Source organism: Mesitornis unicolor, unplaced genomic scaffold, assembly GCF_000695765.1.
Source record: "Mesitornis unicolor isolate BGI_N332 unplaced genomic scaffold, ASM69576v1 scaffold22022, whole genome shotgun sequence".
Lineage (NCBI taxonomy): Eukaryota > Metazoa > Chordata > Aves > Mesitornithiformes > Mesitornithidae > Mesitornis > Mesitornis unicolor.
In genome coordinates, this window is record NW_010167418.1 from 12,457 (window position 1) to 29,979 (window position 17,523).

General features: G+C 35.2%; 1 protein-coding gene across 1 annotated transcript; it reads right to left on the bottom strand.

The window, feature by feature from the left end:
* Positions 1–4,763: 4,763 nt before the first annotated feature.
* LOC104536154 (mitochondrial inner membrane protease subunit 2-like) lies at positions 4,764–11,618 on the bottom strand. Its single transcript, XM_010178701.1, has 2 exons — positions 11,484–11,618; positions 4,764–4,871 (listed from the first exon to the last, which is right to left on the bottom strand). The coding sequence occupies exons 1-2, from the start codon at positions 11,616–11,618 to the stop codon at positions 4,764–4,766; spliced, it is 243 nt and encodes an 80-aa protein (XP_010177003.1).
* Between the last annotated feature and the right edge of the window lie 5,905 nt (positions 11,619–17,523).

Here is a 17,523-nt window from a genome sequence, read left to right on the forward strand (position 1 = left end):
CGAATTTAGCAGGAAGTATTTTCATAATTACAAGTACTGATTCAAATTCAAGACAGTTCCCTTCTTGCTGATTTTTTTTATTTTACTAGGCTAGTCTTATTAATGAAATTCCAATCAGTGATCCTTTATGAATAGTATGCATTCACTTAGCGTCATTTGAGAACTCGTTATTTCCATCAGCTGAACAAGGCCACATTCCTTCAAAATTTGGACTATTCAGATTAGTGTGAATAAGCTGAACTTGTTGAACCATCATATAAAATCACAGCAACTGTCTTTTCCAACCATAATTTCTGAACAGACGTCAGTACGGGATACAGCACGAGAGCCAACCTCACATGCCGTACTTTGAGTCTTCCTCCAGAGTGTTCATTTGCACCGGATTTTTCAGAGCTCAAACACATTTGACTTAACACAAAAATATTTAGCAGTTACAAAAACTGAGGGAGGCCTGAACGTAATCTTATGGTCAAAGGAAGTCATGACAGAAGCTACCTAATATTCTTCATCATGAGAGGACACAGGAAGCAAGATTTATTTTTTTAAGTGTCAAGGAATTTTCTATGTAGAAACGTTGGTTCTGTACTTAAAGCAATTATGCTGATATATGACTCAAAAGAAGCTGACAAAGTATACATTTATTTCCTTATTATAACTGACCTTTAAAAACATTTTAAAATATACTGCCCATTTTCATTTATAGTACAAAATTGTAGAAGTATGTTACCATTCAGAATGCACAGAACAAACAGCATTGATTTTCAGTTTTTTTCCAGATTACACTAACATAGCTATTGTTATTTAACGCATAAGCACACACTCTAAATTAGAAAGGAGAGACACTTAGCAACCTACCCTGCAAGTAGGTCCCTGCTCTCAGTCACACCTTGGAGAAGGTGTTCTCTATTATAGAAGTAACATAACCTCCAAAGGCTAAAATTAGTATCTGTGAATATTTAGAGCCTTGAAATTTCATTGTTCAAAATCTAACAACCCTACTTATACTGCAGTTATTGTTAAATCTTTCATTAAAAACCTATTAACCAAGTAAAGAACAAGACAAAGTCCAAACTTTTATTTATCTAAAAAGATCCCACCATTTTAAATGACTGAATAAATATTGTTGTGCCTTCATTCCAAATGCTTCCTTAAATTTTGTCATATAGATAAAATAATCATTCTACATACACACACTGATTTTGCAATCTTCTACATGTTACAACAACTTTTCTCTACATTAAGACAGGAATTTTGGAATAAAAAGAGTGCAAGATATTACAAACATACAAGGTTTTGAGTAGAGACAAGCAAAATGAATTCTAGAGCTATAAATCACTCTTTGGCAGCATCTTTTACACCACCACCTGCATTTGTACACAGTAGAAACCAAATTACGTGTTGGTAAGTTAGCAAAAATGTCCATTAATATGCAAAAGAGCAGCATTATCTCAATTAATACCAGGAAGTGCAGTTGCAACATATATTCCTAAGAACCTGCATGAGCTGTACAGCCCACACTGGGGAGTGCACTGCTATGGCTACCATGCTGTTGGCATTCAAACTTTACAGAGTAAAACCAGCTGGGAGAATTCTACTCATCCTATAACTCATTCCACAATATCTGATAAAGGTCGACACAACTGTTAAGATCTACCTCAGCAGAACCCTTACAAAACAAAATGCCTGTTTCATCACAGAAGTTACTGAAAGATCAAGGTCTGCCTGGCAAAAATATGCATCCATTTATCTCTTAAAGATGACCTCATGTGCCACATGACTACGTTGTCTCTTTGAAGATAAATAAATGCATTTTCAAAACAAAGAAAATAACACACTTTTTTTTTCATCTGTATAAGAGATGCAAAGGTAGTATTCTGGAACATATGAAAATGGAAATTATTTAATTTATTTTTAAAATTAGCTCTCTTAATTCTGGTATCAATAAAGATGAGTTCAAGCTAAAAGGAAAAATGTTAACCTAAAACATCTTCTAAAAAGCCCAGGTAAGATTTAACTATTTGTAAAACACTAAACTGGGAGTAAACAAGTCATTCTTTGCTACCAACTTATTCTCTCCATTGGTTTTGCCTGATTCCAATTTTATACTTTTAAGTACTAATGCCATTCTAAATATTAAGTCTAAAACCAGGCACATGCACATGTGTGCACGCACATTGGCTAATTTCACAGCTGTGGCTGTGATGCATAGTTACATCTACATAAGATGCAGAGACAGGGATGACAGAGACACATGACACATGTTTCTATAAAAATGCAGTCTTCATTTAATACCTTAAGCAGGCATAACCACAACTATGTGCTTGGGGACAGGGTGCTCCTTTGTAATCAAAGTCAGCAAATAACAAAAATACATATGTTCATCAAGAACTAGATTGGACAAGAAAGGAAAAACTTTCGGATATGCAAGCAGTATCACAAGCCTAATCACAGGCTGATTGATCCTCTCTTGGGGTGTCCAGGGCCACCAAGACTAACTCATCTCTTTGCCCCAAGGTTTGGCTGTTGGCCATCTACTTACACCGGACTTTGCCAGTTGGGATCTCAACAATCTCTTTTAAGGGTTGTGATAGAAACAGCACCCACCCAGAATGACATAGTATTTCTGATGATAGGAAGAAAACAAGGAACTTGGATGGCCCTGATCAAGCTGCTGTCAAGGAATATTTGACCTCAGATCTTGTTCTGCAAAAGACCACCCTCCCACATCCTCATAGCTATTTTCTACTATGACTTTGTAAAGAGAATACAGAGGATAAATGTTAAGCAGTGAAGCAGAATATGAGAGAAGGTTTACATATCCATCTGCCTATCCCAGTCACACGAATACTTCTCATCTGAAATTCCAACAGGAACAGAAAAAGCAGCAGCTGATGGGATACTGGCCTTCCCTGTTCACACCTTGCCTGTATCAGCCAGATCCTCTGAGGATCACCGAGTAAAACTCATGCATATACACAGGATATCTATTCACTAGTGAGTTACAGAAATCATAGGTAAACAATTGAAATGAAAAGGATAAAAATATTATATTGTTTACACAATAAAAGCCTCATGTACCAAAAATTAAATCTCAAACAACACACATGGGTACAAAATCACATCCAAATACTATATCCTGCAAGTCTTTACAACACAATAAAAAACTTTACATTACAATAAGCGAGTAGGCCAAAGCTGCTTCTTAACAAACCCATACCATGAAGTACTTAACTCAGAAGTTGTTATTGATATGTAAAATAGTCTTCAATATTTTCATAACAAAACTCTTCAATAGATTATTTTGCACTGTTTAATTTCTTTTGTACTGTTCTTAAAGTGCTTTTTGAATTCTCTAGTCCGATTGTTCATTGTACTTCCCCAAAGATTAAGAAAAAACTCAGTACAATGCATAAATACTATGTGACTTCTTCCATGTGGATGTACATAAGCTCCACCAATAATAGGCATTTTTTTCAAAATATACAAAAAAACCACAGCATCTAAAATATTAGTTATCCTATCCAAACACAGAGCAAAGTGAAAGCAATCATTGCAGATGGCTCAGATGGTAACAAACCTTCAAGAAGTATAATAAGAATGAAACTGTTTGTTCTGTTTCCTGATCAGACAACATGCTCATCTTCTGTTCAGTCTATTAATTACTAATCAGTTACATTCGCTGTTTTAAACAGTCATCAGAGCATGACTTGGGCAGAGGGATGCACACACACAGAATTAAATTTTACAAGCAGTCATTAAGTGACCTGAAATTGGAGTCCTTTTGCAATATTAGGTGTTGCAAACGTGAATAAACTCATATTTGTAGCTATACCATTCACAGAAAATCTTACACACTGCCAGACAGACCAGAAAGTAAATTTTAAGTTTCTAACAAAAGGAGACTAAATGAGAGAATTTACTTTAAGAGCCAGTAGTGAAAATTGTCACACAAATTACCACTACAGTGAAGAAGCAGGCAAAAAATGTGACAATTAGAAGAGATATATGAGAAAAAGGAAGCTAGATAATACGCTTCCAAAGACAGTTCTGTTACAATCTACATATGATGCATTTCACTTACAAAACTACAACCTTAAGCTTAAACTAGCCAAGCATGTAGTATGAGCATGTATTATATCACTGTGTCAGTTATGCACACTTTGACATTCCATTTCTTTATTACTTTAAGGCTGAAATGCAGTTACTCTCCTCTCTTAGTCTTGAATATTTTCAGCAGCGAAATACTGCCACCTTTTGGCTTCATACACAGACATTACAATTGTAAAACATTTTTTGCTACATTTGCCCTTTATGGAGGTAGTTGTATTCTAGTGATCTTATTTAAAATTTCATTCAGCAGCCAAATTTCTTCAGAAAAAAGAAAAGTTGTATTAATTGGTAAAGAAACACTACTTTTCTGACAAATATGAGTGTATAACCAAACAATTTTAAAACGATACCCCATTAAGCCACATAATGTTTTCTCTATTTTCTCTCTTTATCTCATAGCTCTTTTTTCTTGGCAATTTTTGTACACTTATATACTGTACCACATAATATCTTACACCGCATTGCTTTCAAGTAAAAACTTGATAATGCATTCTTTAAACATCAGAGTTTTGAACACTGATTACAGGAATAGCAATAATGTATTATTAAAATTTTATGTTCCTTGTTCATATATATACTCATAGATTCTAGATTAAACGCTGATGGTTCAATATTTACATAACTGAAAAGTATTGAAATGTGCGCAAAATTACTTACACCAATGACACAATGTCCCCACGCTGCACATCATAATTTCGAATGCTCCAATGGTTTAAGAGCACTACATCAGATGCTTGTCTTCCCCCAGGATTCAAAGAAGGCTGAGGGGAGAAAAAAACAGCTTTAGATCTACATTCCCTTTACGAATCTTCCACCTAACTTACATTCTATCAACAGGTGAAATCCATCAAAATCAGTAAAAATGTACCCACTTACCGTAAGAAGACCAAGAACCTGTTGTATTTGGGATATATTTCTTTATTAAATGCTATGTTAAATGTCATTGATTTATGGAAACATAAATTCACATCTTTCAATGCACTACTGCATGAAAATTAAATTACACAGGATACATACTATGAAAAGCCTGATGAAATGATTGCCTTTAATGCATATCATTTAATATTAAAAACAAAAGAGAACCAAGAACACTAATTCCCAGAAAAAGCAAACTTTCTGCAGGCATCTTACTGCTTATATGAGCATAACACACTAAAAGTGAAAAATGTCCTTGTAACAATACTAATCTCAGCACTCTTTACAAAGAGAAAAAACAAATCCTACACCTAAAGCATATACTGACAGTGCCAGCAAATGTGAGCCTTCCGTAACAGGACACAGAGAAGCATGAACTCTCACAGAACCATACAGTGAAATGAGACTGTTCACTAACCTCAACATTAAAATAACCAAGTAATTCATTAGTACAGAGTATTGGGAGGTACATAGAAACACACATAATTATTTTTTGTCATGTGGTACAAAACCAGTGTACCTGATCAATGCTGGCCCTGAGTTAACCCATCGGAAATGGCAGAGGAAGGAAGTAGCCCATCACAGTAGTCTTATTGATTTTTGCAGAGGTTATTTCAGTACACATACGCCTTTTACTAGACAGAAAGTATTTAAGGGTAATCCAGGCTAAAGTCTTTTGATAGCTTATTTCTCAATAAGCTTTTTCAGACTCTTCAAATACAATTACAAGACCTCCAAGTTGGCCAGCTGATGACCTCTAATTTAGACTCTAGAGTTAGGTGACATATGTAAAAAAGCAAAGTGTTGAGACTAGGCAGCCCCTCATTTAGGGGTATAATAGCTGCAGTATTTGCTAATTTTTTTATTTATTTTTTTTGTAGAAGAGGTTTTCAGTATTCACCTTACAATATAACTTGGCACTCCACATGTACCACCAGACTTTCACTGCTGAGATTCCCCTCCCTACACTGACTGTATCTTTGAAGCAAACCAATTAGGGTATAGAACTGAAATTAACTGTTCTCAAGACAAGTAATTACTGAATCACAGAATGGCAGGGGTTGGAAGGGACCTTTGAAGATCATCCAGTCCAACCCCCCCCTGCTAGAGCAAGATCACCCAGAGAAGATCACACAGGAACACATCCAGGTAGCTTTTGAATGTCCCCAGAGAAGGAGACTCCACCTCTCTGGGCAGTCTCTGCAGTGCTCTGTTACCCTCACAGTAAATAAGTTTTTCCTTATGTTTAAACTGAAACTCCTACGTATTAGTTTGTGGTCATTGCTCCTTGCCCTGTCACTGGGCACAACCAATCCTCATGGCACCTGCCTTTCAGATATTTATAAGCATTAATGAGATCCCCAAGTGTTAAATTTTATCGTATTTTTATTCAGCAAAACTATGCTCCCAAACCAGGATGGATAATTTGTATTTCTTTTTAACTTCAAAAGTGATTTTAAAGTGCTGATTTCTCCTTACTACTGTTTCCTAATTCACTTTTTCCTTGTCAACCAGATCAGTTGATAAAGAACCTATTTTGAATGGGATCTGTGAAAAACTAGCTTTTCAGTGTGCGTGAAGTAGTAACGTGCTGGAGTCCTGAGTAGGTGTAATTCACATGAACAGTAAGGAATAAGGTAGGTCAAAAGAACAAATACGTCAGGGTGGGGGGAAGAGAATGACACCGTATGTTTAGTTAAACAGCAAATGAAGCGAGTTACATTTTGAGCTGTGGACCACAGGGCAAATTTCTAGTCAAGTAAGTCTGTGGATCAAGGCAGATCATCTTAACATCTGCAAAGATATGGTCCAAGTCTAAGATATAACTATATTAACGCTCATTGTGACTTTATATACTAGATTCTATGCACTGCAAGAGCTAAATAAATGAAAGCCATAAGCTAATTAGCAGACATTTGATTATTTTTTTTTCAATCAGGATTTTCCAGAATGATTTTCCACCTTCACTGCATTTTCCACCAAAGGATAATATCTTTACATTACAAATTACTTATATACAAATTCAAAAACAATTCCGTTGTATTCATTTTACCAAATGCAGGCTCATATGGGCCAGAAGCTAACAACAATACTAAATATAAGGCAAAGAGGCCAATCTTTCAAAGCAGGAATCATACATATGGTATATTCTCACAAAGTAAACTGCTTGGTACTCAAAAGTATCTGTCTTAAGGGTCTGAAAGGTCAAAGCAAATGGAAATGTAAAACCTATTGCTCCACAACATAATGTATTTCACAGATGATACTTTGAAAATAGTTACATGAGTGTTCACAAGCTTTTTCTCTCAACTAAATCTATATCAATGTCATCTTACAGAGAAATACAACAGGTAGCTACCATATTGCCCCAGTTGCATTATCCCAGTTGACTCCTACTGTTTCATGTATTTAAACAAAGGAAATGCTTTAGAGTTTAAATACATTTAGATATTGCATAATCTTTTAAGCTTAAAGTACTCTAAATGTAATACCATATAGCTTGCTATTTTTAAGAACAAATTGCTCGTGATTTTGACATACAGAGTGGATATCCAACTCACATTAGAATTATGTTTGAGAGAAAGATGACAATGTAGGATATTGTTTTTCTTTCCCACAAAACAACTTGACACATCCAAAATGCACAGACAAAAATACTATTTTGGTAGAAGAAATGTAAGGAAATCTACAAGGAAATCTGCAACTTTCATTTTACATCAAGAAGTACATTTTTCCATTTTAAAAAATCATTTAAATCCTTCAGCAGGTCTTTCTCTAATGTAAATAAAATAAATTATGATTCCACAACAAAAAGTACAGAAATAATTAAATGCAGTGTTCAGAGACAACTTAATTCCCCATGGCATTTTTACTAGTAGTAAGGTCTCAGGTCTAGCAAAACAAAAACACACCTTCTGAAAAAGCAGTCGACAAATAAGCTCACAAAGGTTCTTTATTTTTATAAGAAATAAAATAATATAGGGGCTTCTTCCTTCCTCTAGCTTGAAGTATTATAACTTGTTTGCCCAAGTTGTTGGCAAAATAGCCTGCTACAAATGAGACACACAGGTCTTAATTTAGAGCTGTGGTACAGAAGTCACAAAACATTCACTCTTGCCATTTACTAACTAATCTCATGCTAAAAGCATGCAAATTTAGATCCCCAGCCATATGATGAAGCCTCAAAGGACATGAAGTTCCATAAGCAGGAGGGTAAAAGCATGCCCTTTTAGTATAAATAATGATTAACTTGATAGTTGTTATTCTGCTAGTGAATACCAGAAGGTCACAACTTATTTGCTTATAGCTTGGGGAACAGAGAGGATATTCACATGAGCTCACAGGCTTAGGTACAGTAATCCTAAGAATAAAGTTAGGAGAAACTGCCACAGAATAATTACAACTGCTATTATGCATAATGGAATAAGATATTCAATAATGTTTGCTGCTGAAACAAGTGTGCTTCATCAGAGATTGCTGCTCAGGCTACTTGCTATAATCCTTGGTATTGAACTGTTTGCAATAGAATTTGCATGTAAAGTTGCACATACACTGTCATCTTCCATCTCACTTGATAACAGTCCATTTGATTTAATGAATTTACAAATTTTCATATCCATGGAGTGTTTGCTTTTCCACATCATTATGTATGAAGGGTTCTTAATACCAGCCAAGCAATGAAAATCAATAGAAAAAAACATCAATGGATATCAAGATGTCCATACGACAACAAACATTTTAAAGTCTACATCCAGAATTACAAAAGGAATCACAAAAAATCGACAAATATGAAATCATACTACTAGTTATTTGTGTCACATTCGATGTTGTAAACAGAATACAACTCACCTGAAACCCACTATTAACAAAATGCCAGATAAACATAGCAATCTGTAAAATGCTAAGCAACAAAACCACCTCATGTGAGGATTAAAAAATCAGTAATTTTGGAAAGAGAAGTTAATGAAACAATTTAAAAATGTTGCAATTATAAACTGCAATAGTTCACTGTTAGTCTCTATAGGTCAGAATTAATACTCATATACACTGAAGTCAGCACAAGTGAAAGAGTTATGACAGGTGGCTGAAAGTACTGTAGAAACACAAAATCAGCTTGAGACAATGAAATGCATGAAGTCAGTCTTAACTGGGAAGAAAACAGAAAATTTGTATATTCCTTAGAACCTTTATTCAGCATTCTTGCCAGGGTGTCAAAAAGTATTACCATTGTCAGTAACTATGAAGCAGCAGTAAGGCTGGTCAAAAAAAAACAACAAAGTGTGGAGGGGGGAGAGAGCGAGCGCAACAGAGCAAGAGTAGGAGAGAGAGTGACACAGAGATTTATTCCATGTTTCTTGTCAGAACTTTTAATTTCAGGCTCAGCAGGAGCCACCATGATAAGTACACAAAGCCAGCTAGACATTTTAGAGGTCTATTACAAACAAATTCTTGGGAATCATACCAAGATATCTTCAAATGGAGACAATAAGGTATCATTGGAAGCATGTGATTAATGGATATATGACTACATGCTGACTGAACTTCACTCTTCCTCATAACCATAGCTTTCAGATACATTAAACACAGATCACTCTGCAGAGAACACAGTAAACAGACAGAAATGCAATGTGCTGACCAGTACTCCTTCAAGCTACTCTGCAAGAGAGAGATATATTCCTTATAATTATGTCCCTGGCAGACTTCCTTAGGTGCTGAATAAATCTTGGCAAGGAAATTAGTATCTTATTAAAATCACTAGGAAATTTTTTTGAGTCTGAAAAACATTCATACACATAGAAGTTTAAAACAAACTTCTATTTCAGTGCTATAGTCCAGAACAAAACCAGAGAGAGAACTTTGCAGACACTGAGATGTCAGTAAAATTAGAAATGTCCGCTTTTAAGCTACCCATACTTCAATCAACAGACGGAATGCTTAGTCAACAAACATATCAAGAGAAGAGCTTAGATTTTAACCACCCATTGAGTGTATATTGCTTTCCCTAGTCACTACAAAGAGTACATATCCTTCTTTGTCAGGTTGAATAAATCTGAGCAAATAACTGTAGTGTTTTTCAACTATCCAATGGATGAACCACAGTTAACTATATGACCTCATTCTCAGGTCATGCGCACTCCTAGAAAGAAAATAAAACAAACAAACAAGAAAGACAAAAAAACTAAACCCCACCAAAACCATGAAATCCAAGATGCATCTGCATCTTGAATGCTGCTTGTGGCTCTAGATCCCAACGGAGGCAAAAAATGTTGTATTCGTCTGGCTGATTTTGTGCTTATCTAGATCCCGTTGTATATATTTTAATTTCCCCACTCTTAAGGATAGCAAAAAGAGAATGAAACCATTTTTTCCACTCCCCTCTTCCTTTCTACAGCAAATTTCTGACTCTGCAATTCTAAGCCCTGAAAGCCTTCTACCTTCGATTGATCATCGACGATATTCAGAATAACATTCATGAAAATAAAGCACAGGTAACTTATGTTACACCTAACTTCTGGTCTTGGATAGTAGAATTACTGGAGCACATTTTTACTTTGGTCCCTGTTATTTTGCAGCTTTGTCCTCTCCAGCAGCTGGTCTTGACTGCTCTGAAATCTCTCCTCAAGGTTCTGAGCTTACTCAGATAATCATAAAAGAGGGTTTGGCATCCAAGAATCAAATCCTTAGTCTCTGCTACTTGGAATGTTGCAACATTGGAACAAAATAAATCACAGTTATCAGTGATGTACAGCAATACACAGTGCATATGATTTAAAAAGCAAAGTAGCAATACAAAAATAAGCTAACTACATTACATCTATTTTTCAAATCCCAATAACAGAGGAAACAAAGTAGCTGTTCACTATCATGAGTATTTATCTTCTAAATATTACACAGCCTATTTCTATTTATTTGCTTGCACTGTATAAACATTCAGCATAACCAAAGTAAAAAGAGTGAGCTGATACTTATATCCTAATAAGCATAGGTATTAATATTAAGTTCATGCCATTTTTCTTATTCTTCACTGAAATGGTGCCATACTTGTTCATTAGTAAGAGCAAATATAGCAAGCACCAGGTTTGCTTTACAATTACTATAATACAGCTACTAAAGATTAATAAAGCCTCTTTGTGAGTCATCAGTTCAATCCCAAGAGACAAAAGGTAGTGCTCAAAAAACAAATTTTTATTTCTAAATTACTAAGAAGATATCAACAAGATTCATCTTTATCATTATTAACTATGCATTTTCCTTTTACTGAGACAGAATTTTGGCATGGCTTTTTTCTCAAAAGCTTTTCACATCACAGAAGTATCTATTTAACAAAGCTGAAATTACATTATTCCATAGTACAGTGTGGTCATTTAATAACAACTAAGAAAAATATTCTTTTTCTACCTTGCTATTGTCAGTCACTTTTTAATTTCCTGACAAACAAAAGATATTTCCAGCAATACCTGCATTGATGCTCCTTCCACCCTTGCTACACAGGCAACTCTATCCAGGAAAGTCACAGTTACTGGAACAGCAACAAAGAAACCTTTGAAAAAGGCTTTAATGTATCTCTTCCCCAAACCTTGAGCCTGTGCCATAATCTGAAAAACATGAACAAAATGGAAAAAATAAAGTTTTTATAAAGCAAATTTTAAGTAACAACTTAGTAGTAATCCAACAGGGAGCAATTAAGATTAAATTAACTGTATTTTCTGTTAGGGTCTCCCAATATCCACAGTGGGAAAAAATGAATGTGCATGTGAGAATGAAAAAGGACAGAAATCTTCATTAGAATTTAAAAGTCTACTCTACAGAAGACAGCCTGATACTTGACATTTACCCTTTAGCTAATTTGATCATTTCTTGTAATCTTGTGCTAGCAGAAATATTTGATAAAAATGACTCAGTAACAGTTCAGCTAAGCAAGAAGCAAACTTATATAATCAGATGTCCTGGTTTTGCTGGGATAGAATTATAGAATCAGTTTTCAGCTGCTTTTCTGCAAAGACTGCAATACTCGACTGCATGGGAACAAAGTTGGTTAAACACTTTGTTTTAGTCGGCCAGCACTGGTATGTGATGATCAAGGTTTTCAGTAGTTTTGAGTAAAACAGGTACAGAAGTGCTGAGGAGAGCGAAAATCAGGGCAGTTGACCTCAAGATGACCAACAGAAACTATTCCATGCCATAAACTTCATGCTTTAAATAAGAGATGTGCTAGGGACAGCCCTCTTTCCTCGATGGCTTCTAACATAGCAGGGTCTCAGTCATCGTTCTACTTCTGAGATCTACTCCCGAGATCTAGTCCCTCGCTTCTTGTGACCATCCCAGCTTGCAACCACTATATCAGCTGAGTATAACCCTGTGCAGTTTGTTTTAATGTAGCTAATCATATTGGGATTTATTATTATTATTTTATTAAATCAGTTTCTATTTCAATCCATGGGTCTCCTTTCTTTTTCCTAATTCCCCTCCCTAGGTGGGGAGGAGTCATCAAGTGACAGAACAAATAAACGATGCCATCAGACAATATCTGATTATGTATTTCTGGAAAACAAAAATCACCTAGATTGAAATAACAATTACAGAGCATTCAGTTGGTGTTTACAACAAAAGTTCTCTAAACAATTTTCTCTCCATACAGTGGTAATTATTAAATTGTGATCCCCAAAGACAGACCGTGTTATGTAAGGAAAAGCTGACTGTTCACAACACACTTATTATTTCTTGATTAAATAATTTTTACACATAAAAATGCACAAATGCATAATTTCCACACTCATGGTAACTGCAAACATGTAAAATCCACTCAAATTGTCACAGGGACACACAGTTACATGACATTGTTCACTACTACATCCAAAAGTTAAAAACATATTGGCAGACTGGGCAGCTAAGTAATGACACATGGGACTATACCACTCCAACTCACCATTTATTATGCTATCTCCCATCTATTTATCTAGGCCTCAATCACTGAACATCCTTGAAAAATACCTAAAAAGTACACTGAAACACAAGTTGTTAGATCGTATTAGTTACACCTCGGAACAGCAATCTGAGTACCCAGGTACTGCTGCAAAGGTACAAGAGTACAGGTTCATTATAAGAAATGCTGACCTTCACCTATTGGAAAATCCAATTTAAACTGTTGTTTCCATCTAAGGAATGCCTGGTAAACACCACACAAGATCAGTTTGTGGAGGCCCTGCTCCCTTTATCACATTCTAACTCCGACAGACAGTAGTAGAAGGAAAAAACAGACTTTGTCCTGAAGTTTATATTCAAAAACACAGAATTATTTTTCAACCAAAATAATGGAACACAAAAGTACATGCAGTTTCATTCAATCCTCTTACAAGCAGAATATTTAGAATTTCACAATATAATAATATTTTCTTTGTTGTATTTTCAGAAATATGGAAGTGATGAACTATTTGTATGCAAAATACAAATTCAAATCACTCTGATGAAATAGTACTGAAAGCAGTATTTCTGTCACAGAAATGGCTTCTTAATTCCATAAAGCATTACACTTCAGAGAGGAAATCCAGTTCTACAAAGTAAGCCATCAGCACATTCTTCACTAAAATTCTTTATAGATATTAATAGCTTTGCAATTACAAGACCTGTCTTCTAAAAGACAGAAACATCTTTACTATTATTTCTGACATTCACCTTCACCAGGCTTTAGGTCTCTTTTACATTTTTTTAAGTGAAAATACTTCACCATCAACTCTAATTCTCGCTCATAACTCAAGTTTAACTAGTAAAAAGACTAAATGTACTTAATGCTTGTAATTAGATTATATTTTCTTTCTGCACATCTCACAAAAACATCTTCATTTTGTATCAACAGCTTTCACAAAGAATTAGAAATAGGTTGTGAAGCCTCAATTCAAGATAAATGTTAAAATGCTCCACTTTCACAGCTCATCATTCAGGAACTCATTATTGGAATCAGTCCACCAAAAGAGACTATCGCCTCAATCAGCACAGATTTATATTTAGAAGAATTTTACATAAAAATAGATTCCCTAAAAATCAGTCTCTGTCTACCATTTAACCAACTATACCATCTCATACACCTTAACACCCTTCTCAAGCTACTCATTCTGAATTTTGCCTCTCAGGTTTTCTGACTGGGGTTCTACTCCTCTGTTATGAATGAGGTCTGGCATATCTCAGACCTCCTCCGCTCTAATAGCAATGCTAGCCTCAAAACACCAGTTGGAGAGCTTGCTCACAAACATACCCACTATGTTCTCTACACTCTTTGAGTTGAAAGACACTGCCTGACAGATGTATCACAATATGACTGATTTAGGAAATGAAAAAAAAAAACCACCTTAAAAATCAGACTAATTTACTTACTCTTTATATTACTCACAGTCAAACCTATTTTTCATTAATAATGAAGTATGAATATTCACTCCATCCTTTCTATTAATTCCATTGACAGATCTTGTTATAAACTTCTTGAAAAAGCTCCATGCTGTTACCGATAGAAAAATCCAGTACCTGAAGAAAAGTAATTGGTCAGACAATCCACAGGAGACCAACCATATGCTCCTGAAACTACAATCTAATTAATAGTGACACGAAATCTAGTAGCCAGGTTAAAACAGTTAAGACAAAATGCTACATTCTCAGTACATCACTTGGCCAAGGCAACATCAGGAGTAGTAAGCAGCTGTGGACAAAGCTGGGAGTTCAGGTCCTACTTTTGTGGTTTTGGACACATGTAGTATTACAAGGCACAGTACGAATAAAGATGAGGTGAAAAACACCAACAGCACCCCTACAAATAATCTATTCGCAAAGCCACCACAGCCAAGAACAGCTGTTATGCTCAAGGACTTCTCAACTTGCTCTGAATTTCCTTTCCTTTCCTTCCCTTTCCTTCCCTTTCCTTCCCTTCGCTTTCCCTTTCCCTTTCCTTTCCCTTCCCCTTTCCCTTCCCTTTCCTCCTCTACAAGGAAACTGATCAAACCATTGGTTTTATCTTCCATCCACACCAAGATGAATTTTCACTTGCAGACTACATTTTGAAAGTTTCCTGGTTCTGCATATCTCACAGTAAGCGACTGGTTTTCCCCAAGACGCCAACTGAGCAGGCCTTTAGATTACTCTACTGGATAAGCCCTTCCTCCCAAAAGACAGTAAACATACTCACACACATCGTAAACAGTTTGAGAAGAACTGCTTAAAAACAAATCTGTCTTTAACCTTAAGCCCTTCCATACAACAAAACATCTTTTAGCACAAGGGTAAGAAGTTACTTCATGTCAGTATCCCATTGAACAGTGTGTCAAGTGTTTTGTCAAGTCTATCTCACAAGACCATAGGATAAGTATATGCACATGCAGAGTTGCCATGCAACTGCTGACACAAGAGTTCATCATCCAGCTGTCAGTGAAGTGAAGGTTACCCATCACTCTTCCAGCAAGAAGGGCTTCAAATATCTTGCCTTGCCACAGGGGAAGAGCTTGAATGTGGGCAGCAGAAAGTTTGCAGCATTATCTCCTACCAGTACACATGAATAGATAGCAACTGATAGACATTGCTTGATTAAAATGTGCAATGCTTTCTTATACTTATGTAGTCTTAGGAGAAAAGAAGGGAAAAAAGTAATTACAACTGCAGTTTTTCTTAAAACTCTTTCTTAAGAAAATTCTTTCTTAAGAATTTAGGGCAGTAAAGGGAAGACAGAACAATGAGCCTTATTTCTTGAAAAATAAAGAAAACATTAGATAGCTATCACTCCAGGAGACAATATTCTGCTTTTAGACATATTTACAACTTCAATGCACTCTAATTAACCATCTTATTAGAAAACATATTCAATTTGAGAAAACTTGTAAAAACAACTGAAGGAAATATTGTCATAACTATTATTTATATTTGATACATTTTTCTCTATATTATAGAGAAATGTTATATTTATAATATAGAATTAGTCTAGTTTACATTTATATTACAGATACATATCTATTTTATATTTCTATTTTTTCTGTATCAAATTAATAAAAGGATTCAATAAAAAATTAATCTCACGTGTGGCTGTCATTGATGTATAAAAAATTTTATGTACACTGCTCCAAGTCTCTAATGTACTTTATTTTTAAAATCTGAGGCTACAAAGTTACTTCTGATGCTACTTTAAATTATGGTTTACTTATTGTATTTTCATCCATGTAATAAATCAGTAACAGTTGGTTCAAGCTTTCTAAAAAGATCTCTGTGAAGTATCAACATCTAATGATACTGAGTGAAACTGTCTGGTATATAAAACTTAAAAGATTTCTAAAGTATCTGTAGATCTTAGGAGCATCACATTTCCAGAGTAAAATTGTGAAATCCAGTGCTACGCCTGTCTTATGCTGACAGTTAAATATGCAGCAGGTTTAAATGTATATCAGCGGAGCAAGCAAGGAATTCTTTGCTGACAAAAATAATTTCACCACCACATATTTTTACGGATCTCTGCTCAGTCAGCGATACCTTGAATAAAATCAACAAATCATATTTAAAAGATGGCACAAGAAAATCAAACACATAAAACATAGTAAAAATAATTTAGAGATGCACATGCTTATCAGCATTCATAAATTATCCTTGGTTTAGGAAAAAAACCCCACAGAATAATTCAGTATAACTGAAACTTCAAAGCAACAACCTTGAAAACTTGTTTGAAATGGCACCACAGACAAGAAAAATGCAAGATCAAAAATGCTAGCACATAGCAGGTCAAAGCATTAAGAATTTCACATTGTGCAGCTCAGAGATTAAGGCAGATGGAGCACAGCATTATCTGGACTGAAGTATTCGGTGCACAAAAGGTCCACAGATTATAATGAGCCTCTCCTGGGTACCACAACATATGGAGCAGAGATGCTATTTAGATAGCTCTCTATGTATAAAATGTTTATTTTTTCTTACACTTGCCTGCACATTAGAAGACACTGTTTATCAAACAGCCTGCAGAAACTCATCAAGTAACATTCAGAAAGCCCCAGGTTACAATCTATTTGCAAAGCTAGGTACTTAAAAATTACCCACAGAAGTATGATGGGAAAAATAGCTGTAGAAACAAGACATTAGCAGATATTCACAAAGGAAATAAAATGGTCCCTGATGTGCTTCTACAAGAAAGCATGTGACAGAACAGGAAGGAGGGAATTACAACCTATATGCAAAACAACTACCCAGCCGAGACTGCTATGTTAGTTTGAAATGACCTATTTGATCTAGTTCAGAAATTAGTAACTATATAATCTACAGTCCCATCATCCAGTGAAATAACCAACGTATCTCTCAATCGCACTATGCATTTCTCTAGAAATCAATGGCATCACACTACAATTCAGGCATATATGGTTTGAAAACAAGGAAGACTTCCATAACATAACAAAAAATCCCAAACACATGAATGAGCCCAATTCTGCTGTACCCTATGAAATACAAAATTGAGCATAAAAGCTTTTTTTTCTTTTTTTTTTT

What these genes read in the sequence shown, in the direction of transcription:
- LOC104536154 (XM_010178701.1), bottom strand. Translation starts at nt 11,618, where the DNA reads ATGGCACAGGCTCAAGGTTTGGGGAAGAGATACATTAAAGCCTTTTTC. An exon ending in TGGAAGGAGCATCAATGCAG is followed by an intron (nt 4,872 to 11,483) that starts GTATTGCTGGAA and finishes TTCTCCCCTCAG; the next exon opens with CCTTCTTTGAATCCTGGGGG.